General features: G+C 41.2%; 1 protein-coding gene across 1 annotated transcript; it reads right to left on the reverse strand.

Annotated features, from left to right (window-relative positions):
• Window positions 1-1389: 1389 nt before the first annotated feature.
• On the reverse strand, window positions 1390-2319 carry LOC115312220 (the record flags this gene model as incomplete). The annotated part of the gene is made up of 1 exon (XM_029971118.4): window positions 1390-2319. A coding segment is annotated over one exon (930 nt), but the record flags the coding sequence as incomplete, so codon positions are not given.
• Between the last annotated feature and the right edge of the window lie 18805 nt (window positions 2320-21124).

The raw sequence follows: 21124 nt of genomic DNA on the forward strand, positions 1-21124 counted from the left end.
GGTGCGGTAACCCTGGGGCCGCCGACGGAAGCCAACCGCTCCCGCTCCTGACTTCCAGCCACAACCGTGGGCCGACAACGACAGCACAAGACACACTGCTGCACAGGGATTCAAAGGCATGGTGACTGATGCGTTTTCCTTTCTTTCATTTCTTTAACTAAGTTTTCTTTTTTTTGTATGAGCATATGAACTCTTTAATATAATTTTTGTAAATTCAAGTTTTTATGAAAAACGAAGGACATTGTATCTTGCCAATTATTAACCACAAAGAACCTCGCAACAGCGTGATTTATTGCTGATTTATAAGCCCTCGCGCATTCGTAGTAGGTGTTCCAAGAAGCCGTAGTGTTGACAGCCTTAGTCCGCTTATAGAGTCTTTTTTTCCTATTGGATTGAATATGAATTGTTTTATTGTACCAAGGGTTAGTGTTGTCAGATATAATACGGGTCAGTGGAATAAAGCGTTCGATTAGGTAGATCATTTTATCTTTGAATAGAGTCCAGTTTTCATTAACCGTTCTTTCCCAGAAGTTAATTGAGAAAGTATGATAAAAATCTTCGAGGTTCGAGTTGATTGATGCGTAATCAGCTCTCGCGTAGTTGCGAATGAATTTGCAGTAATGTGATCTATGAGGAGCAGAGAAAGAGAGAGTTAAATCGATGACGAGATGGTCACTACTGCCGGGTAAGTACGTGATGTTATTGAAAAGTGAGGGGTCTTGTCTTAAGCACAAGTCGAGTATTTTGCTACAGTGATTAGTAATCCTAGTACGCTGAGTGATAACATTTGTAAAGTTGAAATCTAAACAAAAGTTTATAAATTCTTGAGACAATGCGCAACTAGAAGAGAGGGCAGACCAGTCAACGTTCGGGTAATTGAAATCACCAAAGAGAGTAACAAAGGTGTTAGGATATTTAGTGGTGATTTCAGAAATACACTTATATAGCTTGTTAACAAATTCTTTATCACTATCTGGCGGTCTATAGCACACAGCCACTATTACGGGGGGCGTCGTAGCGACGTACACAAATACAACTTCTAAGTCAGTAAGAATCGGTATAACCCGGGACGGAATTTGATTATTTATAGCTGAAAGCACACCACCCCCCCCCCCCCCCCTCCTAGCGGATCTATCTCACCTATACACGCGAAAATTTGGACACAAAGAAAAAAGTTCAGTATCGGATATATCGGGGCTTAGCCACGTCTCGGTAAGCACAAGGAAATCTGCGTTGCATGCCTCAACCAAGGAAATCACATCATCTCTTTTTTGGTATCAAGCACCTAATATTAGTAAATAAAATAGAATGATAAGAAGGTTTTTTACAGATATCACGGCGTTTTGCAGGTTGATTGGGTGACGAAAAACGAAATGAACGCTGGCATTGCTATGCACTTTTTTCCTTCACGGCACCAAGAGCGGCGTCATATACATAACACTCATTATCTAAAAACAGCTTATCGTGACGCATCTTGTAAGTCGTGCCTTTAGGCTTGGTAAAATCAAGAAGGTGACGGCGCGCAAGTCGGACAGAAATGGGAAAATCTTCACTGATGGCTACACGTGTCCCTTTGAGCTTAAATGCCGACGAAAGAATGCCCTCTTTCTCCTTAAATGATGAAAACTTCAGAATTATAGGGCGACATTTCTGTGGATTGAACGCTCCCAAGCGGTGCGCTCTTTCATTTTTGCTTGATTCGATATTCACGCCTAGGTTACTGGAACACAGGCCGGTTACCAAGCCCTCGGACTGGGCCCACGTTTCCCTATCGGTGTCAGTGACGCCAAAAAATAGAAGGTTGTTACGACGGGATCTGCCCTCCGCGTCGTCACAACGGGTTTTCAGCTGCGAAAGTTCGTTTAGAGCTGTAGTAAGCTGAGGTTCGGTAGGTGTGACATTACCGATTTCCTTCTGCTTTAGTAAGTCGAGGTCAGTTGTTAGGTTGTTGACGCGTTCTTCTAGAGCGGAAGCAGATTTTTCGCTTTCTATATTTTTCTGTGTTAGTAGGTTTACCTCTTGTTGCAGAAGAGCAAGGCTACTCTGAAGTTTCGCGACCGTCTGCACAAGCGCAAGGAATTCATCTTCTTGTTGCTTGCTCATAGGGCCTGGGTTCTTCTCTACATCCCCAGACAATAAAAGCAACAAAGCTCTGAAAGATTCAATACACGCTCTAAACGATTCAATAAAAGCTCCGGGGCATGGAAGCACAACTAGGCAAACGTAATTCGACCTAAAACAGTGGCAAGGTTTACGACTACTAACCTCCGGCAAGACGAAAAACATAAGCCACCTCATCGCTGTAAAGCTTCCATGCCCACTGGCGCGCTGTAGCTCGGGGGGGTCCCTTTGTAGGCGCTTCCGTTGATGTCGCTGTTGATGGCATAGCACGAGCTAGGTCCTCTGTGATCTTGATCCCAGCGGGCAACACTGTGGTCGACGAGCGCGTGGCGGATGGTAGCTCGCGGTCCGTAAACCGGAGCAAAGCTGCGCCGTCATCGTGTCGCCGGCTGGATGGGGATGCACGCGCTGACACGGACAGGAGCTGTGGCAAGACGAAAAACATAAACCACCTCATCGCTGCAAAGCTTCCATGCCCATACCATGCCACATACATTATATCATGAATAGTTGGCTGAACGTGCCGCACTTCGAAGTTCAACTGCTATGTACCACAACCAACTAGCCCAAACCAAAGTCCAAGCTCAATAAATCTTCATGAATACTTACTTGTTTGCTCAAACTCTCTCCTATCTTAAGTTTACAGATGTGGTGAGCTTACATGCCTTTCAGGGAAGATCTTAAATTTTAATCCATATATTTCTATTTGTCCTTGCATAAACCAATTATTAGTAGGTGTTTCCATGCGATTTCTTCCTCAGTTACGCCAGAGAAGGCGTGTACACTGTAGAATAAATAGTAAAAGCTGTTCGGCTTATAAGCGAAATTCAAGCATTCAGCTGAACACCATCCCTCTACTGTTAACAAGAAATGCTACAAGAATCAATTCAATTATTTGTAGTCGCTTAAACAAAAACACGGCCATTGAAAGAGTACGCCTTCCAAGTCTCTATTTACCCCCAACGCTGCACATCACATATTCAGAATACTCAATAACGGTGAATGCTGCCAGGCAATGCTTTGACGAAAAAGATGCCGCGGGACGGAAAAGGTAGAAAGCGAATAAAGGAACTGTCAGCGACAGACGTATCTGTACAGCGAGAATGGTTTTTGTCGGAAAGTGGAAGTAGAGCCTTCCCAACAAGATTGGCAAAAGGTGAATGAGAATTGCTTTCAACTGAAAGCAAGGAACGTTGTACTGTCGCCAGAAATGCGAGCTGAGTTGGTGTCAATACAACTGCGGACGACACTGACGTGTTGGATGTTCATCTTGCAAAGCAATTCGCAGCTGTCTGCCATCCTGTGCTTGCCGGAGGTGCCGGACGGAAAATTGGGAAGCAGAGGGGAGCCGTGTTTTGTGGAATCTGCTTAAGTGGTCGAACAATCCAGGGTGAGAAAGGAAATTGGTCGCGAAAGCTTAGAAGCTTGTAAGTTCGTATCCTATATACTTTCAAGAGACACAAAGGGAAAGTTTGAAGCAGTCGAAAATAGGTGAGGGATACCGAGGGCAACCAAACGGCTGCTAGATTTTCAGCCTTGAACAAACCCGATACAATGGTTAGCAGAACATTGATCAACGTCTCGCTTTGGTTAGGTTGCCACAGTGGTAAACATTTACCGAAGTGTTTTTTTTTGCTTATTCTATACAATTATGCATAAAGAGGCGTGTTTTAATTATACAAGAAAACATGCTTACTGTCATTAAGTCGGATAGTTTAAAATGCAAGCCGCATTCTTCACGTACCCAGTCAAATGAAAGTTTTTGAAGTATCTCACATCAATAGAACACTATCTAAATAGTACTTGATGTGAGGCATAAAACAATAGATTGACACGAGTGCTCACAAGTAAGCAAATGTGAAACCACAGCTTTGCCGCCTGTGCGTCCCATATGAATGTTTTTACCAAGCAAATGCTTTACGAAATGTCGATAAACTAGACGTAATATCTGGTATCATTCATAAGTAAGCCTCTACAAACTAAAGGATCTTTGGTATGAACTCCGCGTTTTTTATAGCTCACTTCAGCTATAAATAAATTTGTACTGCTTCAAGTCAGAACCTTGAAGGATGTTTACCAAGTCAAAACTCCCAAAACGAAGCATTGAAGTACCATGCGCCCTACAAAGATTTTTGTAAAGGCGAATTCAACTGCCGGCTTCACATCGAATCAGGTGGAGTGGTGCGGACATCCACAGTCGGTACTCTGGTGCCAGATGGTGTTCATACTTCCGCAAAAACGGATCACCAAGAGTCTGAGACGTGTCTTCTCACTGATTTATCCTCAAGGCTCTTACTTGTTTTATTTTTGATGCAGGACATTTGGGCGGCTGAACTTCAAAGCTATAAAAGTTGCATGTTTCTGTAGTCAGAGTGATATATATTTTAAACGCCGAAACAACCCGCCTTTGCGAAAATTTGTTCGTGGCAGAGCAGGACCATGGGCATGGTGTTTGAGCTTTATACTTTGTGTTCGGTGTAAAGGTTTCGCCAACTTTCTTCGCAGCATTTTCTGACTTCGGCGTATCTCGAAATATTGGCGCATCTCTTCAAAGAGCAATTTTGTAAAGTGGGCAACGCGAGTTTCGTGTCGTTTTTAAAGAAGTGAATCCACCATGTTCTTAAGCCGGAAACAAGAAAAAAATACAACAAAAGCAATGAAACTTCCAGTCACATTTTTCCTGCAGGTGCATAGTGTTGTCACTTGAAGCATTTTCTCGCTTTTCTCTAGGCTCTAAGGGTGATCTATAGTCATAAGAGGTGAGCTTTAATGTCTTGCGAGTAACGCAAACAACAAACACCAAACTGAAGCTCATGATTGTATTTAGTTTACTAGTTTCTCGGAAGCAACGCATTGCTTGGCTTTTCAGCCGCAGTTGCAGGAAGTAATATATTGGAAACCTGCTACAAAGCCTTGCACCATATATAGAGTACTTTTTATTTTTGCCTTCACTTTCAAAAGTTGGAGTGTATTAAATTCTCGCGGGGAGATAAGAACGCTCCATTCGCTACGATTTTGAGTGTTGGGGGCCTTATGTTTCTTCGTCAGCTTCCGACTTTTTTTCAATTCCGTTCACGCGAAAGAAACATAAACCACACCCTTTGTTTCTTCTTGCGAAGTTTATTAGACCCCTTTTTGTGTGTGGGTGCAATGTTATGATGAAACGATCATAAAACTTCTGTGTTGAAAAGCATACAAATAAAACATGCACGCTTTCCTGAAAACGAATGCGCTTATATGCGATCACTTTAAACAATGGTACCTATGAAAAGCGTGCAGTGAAATGAGGGTCAAGGAATTTTTTAGCTGCTATTTTATGTAGCTTTTATGCAACTTAATTTTGATCTTGTATAATTTTTATCTTGTTCCGTCTTAAGAATGCTTGCTGTCTTAGGACTGCATCTTTGAATAAAAATTAACTGTTTGCCGCGTTGAAACGTTTTAGAGGGAAATATTCGTAGCACTTAGCTGTTATTAGACCGATACGAAGAACTAAATAATATAAAATGTTTTTATGCTAAACATTTTTTATGGCAAATATGTATTTTTTAACAAATGTTATTTTTTGTGCAAAACGAAGTATTTCAGCAAGATTTTGTTTTGAACAAGCAATTTATGTGTCCTAATCATTTAACACCGCTCCAACTATACGAACGTCCTTAAATACACTTTTGATAGTAGGCTCGTTTTGCGGCGCCTGATATCTAAAAAACACCTCATCTCTCTCAATTATACTGAGACTACATTAAAACAGAATTGATGCTTTGTACCAGCCTTACCTTACCTTGTCAATAAGGTAATTATTACAAATACCCGATGTATGTATATATATATATATATATATATATATATATATATATATATATATATATATATATATATATATATATACATTTTTTAAATGTCCATTTCTATTTTTACTCCACTTTTTCCCCACAGGTTGCAAAATTTACATACCGGCGAGAGGGGGAAACTTAGAAAACAAAAACTTTGAAATAATTTCTTATTGGAGAGAACTGCTGGCAGGAGAGAGCAAATTAGAAAAACGTTGACAGAGAAAAAAGAAATAGCCATTCCAATCCGGTTTGTGTAAGAAGGCCTGAAATCAAGACACATTCCAGACAATAGAGACGCTAAAGAACAAAACCCATTGGAGCTTGCTCAAAAAAATTCCTCTTCAAGTTGCAACCGAAAATTGCGACTCAAACATTCCAAATGCCGATTGCGCGAATCAAGTAATTTTGACGTTACTTTCCCGACGTTTCCGATGTGTTAATTGATCCTCATGATATTAGACGCCCTTCATTGAGACAGTGAAGCAACTCGTGAAAAAAAAAAGAGCTGTTCTGTGCCCATCCGAGCCAGCGAAAAGGACCCGCAGGTTACTGAAGCCATTTGAGGGTCCTTCTATGGTTTCTGAAGATACAAGGTGGATGCAGAAACAGTAATTACTAAGTATTTGTATAAGTATTAAAACGGCATTTAGGTAGCAGCATATTAGGTGATAGTGTTTGGAGGAGCTATTTTGTCACGACACGAAAGTTGTGAGGCGCCAGGTGTTAAATTTTCAATCTGCTGTTCATATGTGAGCGAAGCTCAGAAAACGTGCGGGGAGGGGGTTAATAAACTTCTGATGTTTGTCACCCGGTCATGTACTACACCGGCCACACATGGGTGTCATCTGACCGACACCGCACGCGTGTCGGACGGATGACCTACGGACCTATGCTAGACCTACGCGTTCTTCGTAAGTCTAGTATACTTTATTTTTTGTTGTATTCTTCTCATCTATATCACGCAGCACACATAACACCCCTTCGATTGACGTATAATCAGTTAGAACAGATACGTGATCATATTAGCCCCGATTTTTATATTTTTATGAAGAGCTTAATCTTTGGAAAGTGTGTTGCGCTACCATATGTTTTGTCCTAACTTTCCATTTTCTATCTTGTCCGAACAATTATATGCTTTTCCCTGACATTGATAAGTGCACCTCTAAGGAGGCATCAAGCTGTTTGTCGAACACTAAAATAAATAAAAAAAAGCAACAAATAACTACCTTTAAAACATTGTCTTTCCTCAATGATGCATTTTACATTTAAAATTGTTTTTCTGCAACAATATAACCAAAAATTTTTTTTTTATGTTCACTTAATTTTACGTTTTTGCATGTATTCTTTATAAAACATTTGCGACATAAACTTGTTACGACTCAGGCTATACGCAGTCCAGGCTTCATGCTATAGAAAGTCCTAACCTGGCACCAGCTTTCAATACTAGGAGCCTTACTTGGGGTCTAATACAGTTTCGTTTAAAATGCCTTATAGTACGTTCCAAATTACTTTTGTTGATCGTTCTTTTTTTTTTTTTGCTTTACTCTGGCTCACCAGATAATTGCCAAAGTGTCAGACTCGAGACAAAGGTGTCACGTATATGAACCGGGTGACCGTCAGTGAAGCCTAAAAATCTGGCACTTGTTCGGCGATTCAAGGCCAACGTTCTCACATAAAAAGAAACAACCAGAAGTGAAACCCAACTCTGGCACGTGTTTGGCGATTTCGATCCAAAGAAGCCATTTGACGGTCAAAACAGTACGAACAGTGGAGCCTAGGTTTGGCACTTGTTCGGTGAATTAGGGTCAAAGCCTATCTAAACTTTGGCCAAAGAAGATGAAGTAATTAATTATAATCAATCTTGTTGAAGTTGCAAATACGCTTGAGCAAATTCGTTATGAGTTACCTAACTACACCGTAACTCGCTTGGCTGAAGTCATAATTCAGTTAATCAAATAGAAAGCGTATGCCTTTATATAAACTCGTTTCCACGAGGTGCAACAAGGATAAATTTTAAGAACTTGAAAATGACTGTCCTCAAAACAATACTTTTAATAGTCGTCAACATGCTCCAATTCCGAGTAGGACAATTGGAATGCCAAAGGCCAAAATTAGGTTTCCCTGCTGTTGCTACGTTGCCCCGTGGCGCGAAAGGCGACGGTACAACCTAATGATTTATTTATATTACACCATACGTCAACATATGTAATGCTAATATTTGGTGTAATGCCTGTGGTTGAAACACGCAGCACCATAAAAAACAGTGTAAAATAAAAATAAAAGAGGTACGGGGCCATCGGACTCTCCACACTGACAGGTTTGACCTTTCTGGTCGCCTCGGGATGTGTGGAATAGAGTCAATATTGACAAAGGGTGGAAACGAAGACTTCAGCGGACTCTTCGAGAATCTGCGGCGCAGGCTTTGCGCAAGCCAAATCAATTTGTAAAAACAACCTTTTATCAAAACCGTCTTATGATCTGAAAGAATATCCAACCTCACGACATGTGTTTCAATGTTTATGTCTCGCACTAATGTCTTGATGCACTGTCGTTGCGTGAAAACTCTCAAGCGTATGTACGTGATCGTTCTATAGGAAAAGAAACCGATCTTTTTGACTGCTTCCTTTCAAAGATCGTTTGTTTGCCTTGAAATCTGGAACAACTTCTATTGCAGACTTCAATCGCAGCTATCCTTTTACTTGCTTTTTCAGGACTTCATTGATCGCTATTTCAACACCTCACCCTTTAGTGTTCTTTTCTTTCTTTAGCACTCTGTTTGTACTCTGCTTAATATTACCACGCGTTTCGGAAAAACAGAAAAGTAAATTTATGTTAGGAACTTAATAATACTGTTATTTTTTAAATTTGCACTTAGATTTCTAGAATAAATATAAAATGGGTTTAAATGCCAAACCTGCCAACTGTGTCTCTAACACATTAGCGAAGCATTGATCGGTCCCCTTGGAATTTTCCACGTGCAACCATAACCTTCACTTCACTGTCCCTCCTCAACAATAAGCCACTGTCAAATTGCGTGTACCTCGCCCACAAATCTAGAAAGTCTTTAATGCAATTGCTGCTTTTTCTTTCTAGGACTATTTTATACACCACGTGCTTTGGTTGACCTTCTATTGGACAATACTGCAGTTATCATATGTGAGTTAAAATATACGGAGGCTTCGTTTTTACAAACTAAAGTAATTGACTTGTCCATTCATACGCAGGCGTTCTTTGTTATATCTACTGTCGATAAACCAATACAACCAATGGGAAAATACAATATTTGAATATCAGTACTGTGAGACGCACTGTTAGAACCCGTGTTTGCCGTTAGTCTTAACGTTTAGTCGAGCTAATTTTCTCAACTCACGTTGTGTGGCTTCACCGCACAAAAATGCAGTTCACAATTTTCATTTACATTGCGTAGTAAACCAAGTACTATTCTGCAGAGAATTGGAAGCTGCAGATTTGGCTTCGGTTATAACAAGCCTTGGCAACTTAGAGAGGTGGCAGCCATAGACCACAAATACAAAGGAAACCTGTACCAAATCGCTGTGTCCTTAGCGATGCAGTTTTCTATTTCATACCTATGAACTTAACCGCTTTGTCGCCCACCGTGTACTTCGGGAAATCTATATTTCGAGTCCTCCGTTTTCAGTGACACTTTGTAGCCGCAAGGACCCTTCGCCTTCACCAACCGGAGCCTGAAGTTATCGTCGACAGGCTGTCGTCAAACGCTCGGTCCAAGAACTTGCACTTTTTTCGTTTCAATCATAACACAATCCCGAGACTTCGAGTAAGCAAAAGACGAAACACACTCAAGCAATAATAAGTGACTTTTAGAGACTCTTCTGCTGTGTGTCGTCGTTTTCTTACCTGTAGTCTTGGGTTATATGTTGTTTAATCTTCACCCGCTCGTTTGGGTCCGGACTTTCTGTTTATTGATTATTTTTGTTTTGTATTAGGCCTTAATAGTGCCTCTTGTAGCTCCTTAGCGTCGAAGGGTAGGCCAGCGGCAATCGTTTCCACAAAATTCTATCCTGGATTTTAACAAGGGGGCTAAAGCTGCCAAATACAATCACCACTAGATTGATCCTGCTGGAGGTGCGTTTATTGGTTCTACTTCAAGTTAAGCTTATTTATGTGACTTCCGTCTTTAAATATATACCCATCCCAGATTCGGTATTGCTGATGCGGCCGATGACATGGGAGGAATGCTAATCTTTTTTTTTAGTTCAGAAATACAAATTTTAGCTGGATAAAACGGATATATTATATTCTGACCAGAGTGCCGAGATATAAACGAGAGTTCGACACCATAGCTCATAACATGCAGTCACTAAATAAAAAATAGAAAAAGCATATTAAACGCTCACTTTATTATTAGTCGGGCAGATTCGTAGTAGGTTTCATCTAGGTTGCTTGCACATATTCGAAGTGGCGCAAAATAACACTAGATAGTTTTGAAATGTAAGATTTAGCTAAAGAAAAAACAAGCTACATACAAAATCTGAACCACAAAAGGTTATCAGCGGCTTTTATTTTTAATGCTTTATAGCGAGTGGAATGCTGTATTTAGAAAGTAAGTGTTTTAATTTGTGTAAAGGCATTGAGCAATTCCTTCAGGAAGTGAAGAAAGGTACTGTTTATTAACTTCCCCGAAATATTCAGCGAATCTATTATTGTAACATGGCGTAAGGTCATGAAACAACGTGACTTCACGCTGTTACTTGACATGACATTGCAGGAAGTAAAAATAACAATGCCGAGTCGTAGTATCCCCCCGTAGCCCAATGTCGCCTGCCGTTAATTTTTCGGTTACGTATGATGAGGAGGTGCGCGGAGAGACAGACGGGCGAACAAATGTCTGGGAGCATGGGGTTCGGTTAAAACGGATGCCATGCTTTAAAAAGAAAAAGGTGTGACCTTACGCGCGTCGAACACGTTGGAACAAACTCAAATCAAGCGTCAGTTTTACTCCTGAGCTAAGGACTCTCAGTCGCTTAAATAACTGCTGCAGCCTATGTGGGAAACGTTAAACCTGAGGTGACAAGCTTTCTAAACCACACCCGAAGTAACCGCATATTTTCGCAGTGTTCTGGTGACATCCGGGAAGATCACATTCCTGCTTTCCTCAAAGACTGAAACAAAAAGACGGGTCTTCGACCAAAATATTCATCTGCCTTTTGTGTTCCCAGACTTTGAACAAGAAGAAAAAAAAATGCTGTAGACAAAACAGGACATTCTGTGGATAAATCCAACATGGAGCGCGGCCACGCTCAAACCGTATTCTTTCTAAAACCAAGCAGCAGACATTCTTCAAGTTTCTTGGGTAGCGGAAGTAGCGCGTTTAAGCGAATTTCAGGTGTGGGCTGGTAAATCCTAGAATTGTAGAAGAAGACAGATGGTGTGCTCAGAAAGCGGAGTTAACGCGCTCAAAAACATCCATCATTATACAGGCTGTTTCAAGAAAGGTAGGTAAATTCGATATTGCGAAAACTACGCGTTGAAACAACAAAAAAAAGGCTTGTATCGTTTTGGTCCTGGGCCAAGGGCCCATTTAGAAAAATTATTAAAGTCCAGGATAATTAAATTGTTATTTATTTCTGCGTAATTAACTTTTTCAATATTGTGTTTAAGGGATGCTTCTAATTAGATAATTGCTCAGCATCATTAAAAAACAATAAATCAACAAATTTAAGAACGATAGAAAGCACGCGAAGTATTTTACGGCTTCTGAAAAATCGCACGACAGCGCAGCAGAAGTTGGTTGCACTATCTCTCCACGGGGCGCGGTGCCGCCGGGGCCGAGATGCGCTCCGATAGCAAACCGAAACTTAAAAACCCGTCGAATTTGTGCGGTTTTTCAGAAAGCCGTAAAATGCTTCGCGTGCGTTCTATCGTTCTGCGATTTGTTAATTTAGTGTTTTTTGATGATGCTGAGCAATTTTCTAAGTGAAAGCATGCCCGTAAACACAATATTAAAAAAGTTAATTATACAAAAAATAATTAACAATGTAATTATCCCGGACTTAAAATAATTTCCTTAAATAGTCCCTTAGCCCAGGACCAAAACGACACAAGTCTTTTTTTGTTGCGACGCGCAGTTTTCGCGAAATTGAATTTGTCCACCTTTCGTGAAACACCCTGTATACCTCGTAACGACAATTCAAGCTGTTTTCGACGATCACATTTTATTCCATGCTTTTTAATCAGTTCCTCGTTTGTTGACCAGAGTTACTGTTCACCACGGCTTTCTAAACGGCAATAATTAACTTTGACTGTTTTGTATTAAATATCTTTCTGGGGGTGTTTAATGCCACCGTTTGACCATGACTGCAATTGCGACAATTGCTTGATAAATTGGACAACTATTCTGGATAGCTCCGTCTAGGCAGGATTTGTGTTGATGCATTAAAACCAATCGATTTATTTTTATTCGACGATGTTTCTTTTCTTTCTTTTTTGTATATGTTGTCCAGTTATCGGTCATTAACATATAATAAAGTTAAGGGAATGGATGACATCTCGAAGCTTAACATTATGCGCATCATTGAAAATCATCTTCCTCGAGAAAAAAAGTTTAATGAAGCCGCACTTGTGGTGTTCTCTTTCTTGAGAAATACCTGCGTGTTGGAATTTTACTTGAAGGTTCTTTGATTTCTCTTGCTGCTACCCGCCTTGGAATATGACACAACGCACAGGTTCAACAACATGTTGTTAGTTATTTGATCATCATCACCGCGCGCCTAGCTTCAAAAGTCCCGTTGCCGGTCTCGGTTTCGTGGCGGAGCGCCACTCGAGTGGACGATTGCACATTTCAGACTCGCTTTGGGGGTTGCCAGGGATCATTTAATAGGGGGTCAACCTGGTCGAAATCTTTGTGCCACCAGATTTTCTACATACTTGACGTATACTCTTTGTTGGATAGATATTTTGACGAGGTACTCTCCAGGATATTCTTAGTGCGAATATGACACGAGCGCTTTTTCGAAGTTTTCTAGAACTTAAGGAAGAGCATTTAAGAAAATATGCAAGAGAGCTGGGTCCTACGTAATTACTCCGTAAAAGCGTGAAAAAACAAGCACTAAAGGTAGCATTGGATACACTGAGCGCTCTTACTCTTTGTCCTTTTTTTCGCTTTTACGTGGTAATTAACGAACATCAAATGCTTCCGCTTTGCTCGGGGTTTCAAATAAACAATTCTCAATACACAATACTCTTTAAAAGTTTGTGAGCTCATTTTTCTCCAAAACAAGGTGGCAGCCTCTCAGGGCATACAATAGAAGTATCCCAGCGAACAATTTGTCTAAGTGACTCTTTCCGCGGGCTCAATGTTTCCCGAATATCGGGGAGCTTGCTTTTCAGGAACATTTCACGGGCACGATCGTTAGCGAGTTAGAATGATAGTGTTAAATATCCGTTACCATGGTGTGACAGTTTTGCGTGAGAAGTGCTTAGCGATCTTTCTCAGGTGGCGAAATTCACGAAATTTAGATCCTTGTAAAAATATAAGTCATTGACAGTATACTAAAAACATTAGATGGGCATAGAGTCAACGACAGTGACAATTCAGTTGGCCATTGTGCAAAGTGTTCCCTCCCCTCCTACCCCCCCCCCCCCCCCCCCCAACAAAGAAAAATTAAATTATCTTATTTTCCACTAAAATAAACTATAAATTGCCGAACGCTCGTTCTCCGCCCAACATAGCGCTGGCGGTCTGAACGATATAGGACAAAGTTTCAGAACGAAGCCTTATCTCAATCAGATGTTATGAGTGATTTTTTTTAAATTTTCAATTCGAGAATGGCGGCCGACGGAGCTCTCGAACACATGGAGCTGAACGGCGTCATGCAGTCACGGCAAGCGGGCAAAACCGCGTCCTATTTTCCACATTTAAATTGTGAGTGAATAACTAATATAACTTTTGAATGAGATAATGGTGAGTTTTGAAACATTGGCATTTGGTGCGAACCGATATCGCTACGTTTGGGAATAGAATAAGCGTCCGGTAACGTGTAATTTATTTTAGCAATTAAAAAAGAACTGTTTTATTTTTTTTTTATTTTTTTTTTGGGGGGGGGGGGGGACGGGGGGGGACGTGTTGGTTGCGGACATCGCGTTGAAATCCCCCTTTAATTTGTAGAGACTGCAAACCTCATTGCTCTCTAAGACAGAAAGCTAAAATTTATTTTTAATGTAAAGTTGCTGACTGCTTGGAAAACGCAAGGGATGGAAAGTCCCGAAGAGCCTGCGGTCGCTCCGCAGCCTATGAGGTTGCGCCATACCCGATAAAAGCGCCGGAGAACAAATCACAAAGCAGGAAGCATTAGAATAACAACGAAAGCCCCTCGTTTTTTAAGCTGTCTTGCACTGTAGTTTTTTTATAATTAAAACTTTTTTAAAATAAAAGTAGCAATGGCTTGTTTGTGCTTACTATACCCACGCTCTTTGCAGGGCCATCCTTCTGCAGAGACAAGACGCTTGCACCTTTCAGATTTGTATTTACTTTATCCGCTTCTCCCCGTACGTCTCTCTCCTTCACTCCCCATGTTTCTTGATGGGGGATTTAGGAGTCCCAGCGCTCAGCCGCACTAACGATTGCTCGGAACCGAGAGACCCCGTCCTTTCCGCTTCAACCTCTATTCGCGACTCCAGCAAAACGGACGCCACCAAGCGGGAAAACCGGGAACCAGCCGGTCCAGGTCGCTCCGCGCCCCTCCGCGTCTCTGGTGGCTTTCGCGGACACGTGTTGTCGGCGCGACGGCGAACAGTATAATTTCCCGAAGGTCCGAAAATTTCTTAAGCTTGCTTGAGTGTTCATTAGTGTGGCGAAGCCTTGGAAGATTGTTTCCTTCCATCACGTGTTTTCGATTTCTTTGATGGGGAGGAATCGCGGAAAAACGTTTTGATTTCTTGTCTGTCTCGAATCACATTCAAAGTGACGACTACTTGGTAACTAATAAGTGGTTTCTTTATAAGGACGTAGAACAGTGGGAGGACGACAGACGAGGCTTTTCGCTGGAGGAAACACCAATGCTGCAGTCAAGTGAATGGGAAGGTTAGATAGCTGCTTTTCTTGAGTTTGGTTGTGTTCGATTAACTTCAAGTTTGAGCAACACACGCCGGTCGGTGAGTTGGCTATTCATCTTGGCATCTTGGCTGCTTTTCGCCGAAAAAGCATCTGGACCACCCTAAAGGAGTTGGGCTGATTTTGCAAGCACTTGATTCAGGAAAACCTGCTCGCTGCAAATGACGAATGAGGGAAATTATCTGTTTTCCAAAGGTGGAGGCCCGTCTCGCAACGTTAGAAGCTGTCACAGCATTATGATCTATCGCGCCTCCAATATTTATTATACCCCCGTCGAATTAAGCCAGCAGCAGTATACGTCTACATGGCTCAGGTTGTCCGGCAACAAAAATACTAATTTTTTTCCTTTCAGGATTCAAAGGCAAGTTCAATGCAGAGGGGTTCTGCGTGAATCTCCAATGAAGAATCTCTTCAGTTTGTCCGCACTCGTCTCCGTGCTACCGGCTAGAACCATTTGGCTAAGTTTAACTTAGTATCTCTTTGTCTGTCAAATATACTTTTATTCATCAGTTCACCTAATAGCTAGTTACCTAAGCTCATATTTAAAACCGAAGAATATACTAATATCGCTTTAGTGGGACATAGTACGTAATATAACACATAACCCGCTCGTCAAAATGACTTCTCGATTGCTACTAAAACCTGAATTGAAATACAACTACCAGCTGCTTAGCGGGACGCCAGCGGGTCAACATGCTCCTTGGCTCAAGAAGTGCTTGCTTAATTTTCGTAATTTTCCTACAGCCTGTGTTGTTGACCGAGCAGACGACTGAAGCTGTGTCTTAAACGCGGATACGCACAAAAGCCCGATTTCGCGGACAGATAAGTCGCATGGTCGAGGCATGCGAGTTGGCTGAAAATTACTGTCGGTGGGAGAATTTTGCAGCCATTGCCGCTTTCCTTTGATGAGCAAAACTGATTAGTATATTACCGTCTCTCCAGAGCCCATAGTTCCGGTTTCGAACGAAATCTCCGAAACGAAAGTTTGACATGAAAAGAACAAACAAGCACTGGGAAAACAAAACTACGTTCTGCAAGTTTATCTGCACCGGCTACACTTAACCGTATCAGTTAAAATACCTATAAAATTGGGCATTAAACAAAAGAAAATTTGTTAAATTGAACGCGCCGCCTACTCAGGCGGCCCGGCCGAGCCGACGCGACCTGGACTCAGTCGCGATGTTTGTTTAGTGGTGGCGCCCCCTATAGGTCGCTGGAGTCGCGAATAGGATTAGAGCGCGATCTTGTCACGTGTGCCATACTCAGCAGTGTCTCTTTCTGCTCAACTTTTTTTTGCTTTTGTTTGAATGAGTCGATGTTGCTCTGACGCTGCATACCTGCGTGCTCTTTCGAGCCCTTAAACTCTTTAACAAGGGTTCAAAGAACTCTGCATTTTCCGCAGTATGAAAGACGTTCTTCGTATTTTTTGAGGCTCAGAACCGAGTAGACATACAACGTAGTTGATTCTTGGTCGGGCTTTGCTAGGCACGTAAAATATAGTAATAACAAAAACACTTAGCGAAAATCTGATCAAGAACCATCCCCTAGAAATAATATGACCGCGTAATATTTTTGGTTTTTGGGATTACTATGATGCGACTGGTAATGGTCATCGTCATATGGTGATGAAGTACCTTACAGCTCTTACTCTGCTGTCTAAATTTTTATCTGGTTGTAAGTGAGTCACACCGCGAGAAAGATACGTCACAGCTGTGACAAGTCACCGTGAAGGTGTTTGAATAATTGAGGAATATGTTCTCTCAATGATGTGTAAAGAAAAAAACTTGTATAATTAAAAGATCGACACCGCACCGGTTCCAGCAACTTTCCGGTGCAGATCTTAGGGACAGTGAGAGACTTATTAGCACATTTTAATCGTTTACCGTAATTTAAAAAAAAATAAGAAATAAAAAAAACGTATCGTGGTGAGTACAACATGTTTTCATAATTGACATGAGATAATTTGCACGGTTTTGTTGTTGAACCGGGCGCGATGTCTCTGCATATTACACTTTGAAGGATTAGCAATTTTATTCTGAGATATATCATGTTTACGTTCCTCGTTGTCTTAACAAATGCCTTTAATTCACCAAACCACAAAATATTGTTACAATGAATTGTACTGAAAATTTTTTATACAATCTGAATCAATTAGTAAATCGCCAAGCAACTGATGACTCACCATATTAAGGCACCGAGTAATTAAAAATGGTAATCATAGGAAGCACCTTATGAGTAGGTCGTACACCTTTGATTTTCTTTAAAAAACAACGATAAACATACATCGGTGTCAACAATACAAAATGGTTATAACCGATAAATTAGGGTAAACATCTGTTTCTGTCAAAAACACAAAATTGGATAAACAAAACGAAAAACATTTTATAAAAAAATCATTTTACAAATACAACTGTTTTAGAGAAAACCCTCTACTCGTAGACACAAACTTTTAGTTTTTCATGAATGGGTTTCATCGATAATGAGGACGTTTGCGTCGTGTTAACAACAAACCACCGAAACCCCACAGATATTTGCAAAATACGTACCAAAAACATCAGCCATTTGTTTAATTGAAAACGTACGGCCTATATGAAAGGTTTAACAAGATTTTAAAACGTTTTGATTTTTTGTTGACGGCGGAGATTCAAGATACTGACGGGACTTTTGTCTGATTAACCCTGGAGTGAAAAAGAACTAGAAAGCTAGCCACATCTAGCATTCCGGTCAAGTGATTTGAACTACGGATTTAAAGGCTTTGTGTTTCTCGAATATACACTTCGTGTTTCACATTGCGTTCTTAGTTAAATATTGCCCGTACAAAAAAAAAAATTGCATGCGTTCGAGTAAGCCGACAACTTATAGAATAGTAAACTACAGCACGGGCAAACAAAAATAGAGGGTTTATGTTGGACCTCGCTAGATTCGTGTTAAGAACGCTTGACCGGCAATTGAGGTGGATTTGAATAAAATCGTGATGATATATAAGGACTCTTTATAAATTTTAGACCCTCTGTCTCTTTGTTAGGAATGATATTATTCGTTCGAGCTGCTCCCAGCTGCAGTGCACGTCATTTGTTCTCGAAGAGCATCATCGATAAGCAAGACAATAATAAACGAACTGCAACTTCGGGAGATTGCCAAACTAACTAAACAGTCAAAGTAACGCATGAATGGAAAATGAACTCGTCCTGGCTTTTTTCCAGCGCCGCCTCCCATACAATCATGCGGGTGAAAAAAGAATTGCCACGTCCCCTTTATACGACCTCGATTGCGCATTTCCGTACTCCATTTTGTTCTCGATCCAAAACAATAATGGAACAACTCAAAACAATGTCGCTGAAAACCTCAAACTAAAACAAAAAAAAATCTAGAAAAAAAAATAAGTATTATTAGACGTTTTCCATAATCGGAACTGCAGCAACAAAACAGACAGTCAGCAGACCGTGCACAGAGCGGGTGCATCTTCGAGAGGAGGAGCAGCGACGCACGGACGCCTGCTGCGCTGCTGTTTATTGCGGAGTGTGGGTGCGGCTATTTTTAAACGGGGGCAATGAATAATGTGTTATCTCCCGCGACGCAATGGGGAAAGTGTTTTCCAAGAAACAGCGCGAAAACCCATTCGCTACTATACGATCAAATCGATAGCCGACGGGTACTGTCGTCGTTCCAACGAGGCGTCGGAGTTCGAGACAGGCCGAACTGTGGAAGCTCAGATCTCATCTGTGGCGACAGGAAGGGACGCATCGCAATGAAGAGAATCGAAGTTTTACGAAACCGCCGAAAGTCGAAATAAACGGCTGAGCCAGGATTTTAGCTCTGGGCCTCCCACTGCCCAGGGAGGGGTGTGCTAACCACTACACACTTTTACCTTGACTTTCTGGCGTTCTATATATCTCTTTAAATGCACAAGAAACAAAATGTATTCAATCAGAGGTGTTCTCGAAGCACACGCGCCGCCGCGTAGAACGCGATACGACGCTTGCTGGTACGTGGTACTTGCTCGTTGTGCTCCAGAACTCCTGTCACTATTTGCCTGGTCACGTGTACATGTATTATATTTGTTTATGAGCTTTAGAAACACAATATCATCATCATCTGCGAGAATCAAAAGTCACGTTTGAATATATTACGGGCACTTTTTTTCATTATCGTGCATGGTCTCCAAGAAGGAAATAATCGAAATATGCAGATGAATGAACTGTAGTTGGTCCAATAAATCAAAGTTTTACGAAACTGTCGAAAGTACATTTTGTACGCTAATTTGTACCCGCAAAATAATGTTAACTACAATACCTGATTTTTTATGAGCATTACTTGAATCATCATGTAGAATATATGCTACGCGGGCAACTCTTTTGTTTATTACGCCGACGATGATGGGGATTAGCGAAGTCATAATAAATATTCGCGTCCAGACAGATACCGCATGGGTTCGCGATAAATGAGTGACGTCACCTTCATTTCATTAATGGATCTGTGATCAGATCCTAATTTGAACGGCAACCTGCCCCTGTTTTTTTAATTCTCATGCGCACTTTTTCTCATGAAGGCATATTTCCTTAAAAAATATATATGTTTATCCTAAACACATTATTGGATCATGGTAGCACGCTACGAGCCCGCATGAAGATATAACCGCTTTATTAACGCGACTAACCCACGAGAAGTCTCGAACGCTGATTATATCGAATAGGCCAAACAGAGCTCCTGAAGTTTAGAGGCCGACAGGCCTCTATAAAGCCCTTCTCAAATCCCATTCGTAATCGGTTGTCCAGAACGTTGTCCCGCGAAGCCGGTCCTATCACCCGCGGAGCAATTTATATGGATTAGGAGACTCAGCGGTTCACATCTCAAACATTAGCTCGAAAACTCTGATGCAAATACTGTTTTTCTGCAGGGTTCAATATCGGTATGTTGAACTCGTTCGGTGAACTTCAAGCAACCCACGCCTACTTAGTGCGCTGTCCACAGGGACTAATGACACTTTTTGTTTGCGTTTATACATGAGATGTAATCTATCTGTTCAGAAGTGAAGCTCATAAAATGAACGAATAGTTTCATGTGTCCTAATTTTATGTGTTTCGGCATCGAAAATGGCGGAAGCTTAAAATATCTACTAATACATGAAAAGATAAAACATAGAGGACGGTAACGGAAACAGAAATTCTTTAAATTAGCAACAACATAAAATTACACAAAATAATTACTCAAACTTTCAAGCCTCCTTCAAAACTTTCAACGTTCTCAGAGAGCAAAAGCAGACAATTTGTGAAGTAAAAGGGAATATACTATAAATGCAGGTTGTAAACACCACTATCATCTGGACGAGGTATCGGTAATCTAGTCGCCTCTGGTTTGAGAAATTCGACCTCTCTCTTTGTCAGTAATAATTAAGGTTTTAATATATTGTTGTTGACAGTCTCCATGGCAAATCATTCAGTGACTACTCTCCAAAATCTGTTGATATTATGTGCCTCTCCCCCCCCCCCCCCCCCCTCAGTATTCTAGTATCAGACAAATAAGAAGTGCAGTTATCGCACGTGCGGTTGTGAATGACGATTGCGTGAAAATACTTATTTGAGGCTTTTAATGCTTTCAAGTTGTATTCCCTGAGTCGATGGTTAACGTATCTCGCTCACTCCCGCAGCTTATTGAAATTGAATAAACCTTCCTTTCATCGCACTCTCGGAACGTTTTTTCACGTTTAATATTGCTCGCTCTGGCGACTCTCACTTTCATTTTTTTACGCATTTGGTTTCGTCCCTGTACTTTGTTTTATTTTTTCAAGTATTCGTATCCAATTACCAAAACGCTCGTTTTCAGTTATTGAAAATATCTTTTTGCTATACTCACGCTTACCGTCTTGCTCGCACAGCTAGAAATACAATGTGGTATGGCACGCTCACCCCTTAGCCAGCAGGGCGATAAAACCAACGTGCTCGCGGACCAATCCAAGGCCTGCATCCTATCTCCTGACTTTCTCTCCATCCGTGATAGCGCGATGATAGGCAGAGGGATGACTGGTGAAACAGGCGCATAGCTTTCGACGCCCTTTTGGCTTATTACTGTTAGGTAA

Source organism: Ixodes scapularis, unplaced genomic scaffold (assembly GCF_016920785.2).
Source record: "Ixodes scapularis isolate PalLabHiFi unplaced genomic scaffold, ASM1692078v2 PGA_scaffold5__190_contigs__length_132052651, whole genome shotgun sequence".
NCBI classification, from domain to species: Eukaryota; Metazoa; Arthropoda; class Arachnida; order Ixodida; family Ixodidae; genus Ixodes; species Ixodes scapularis.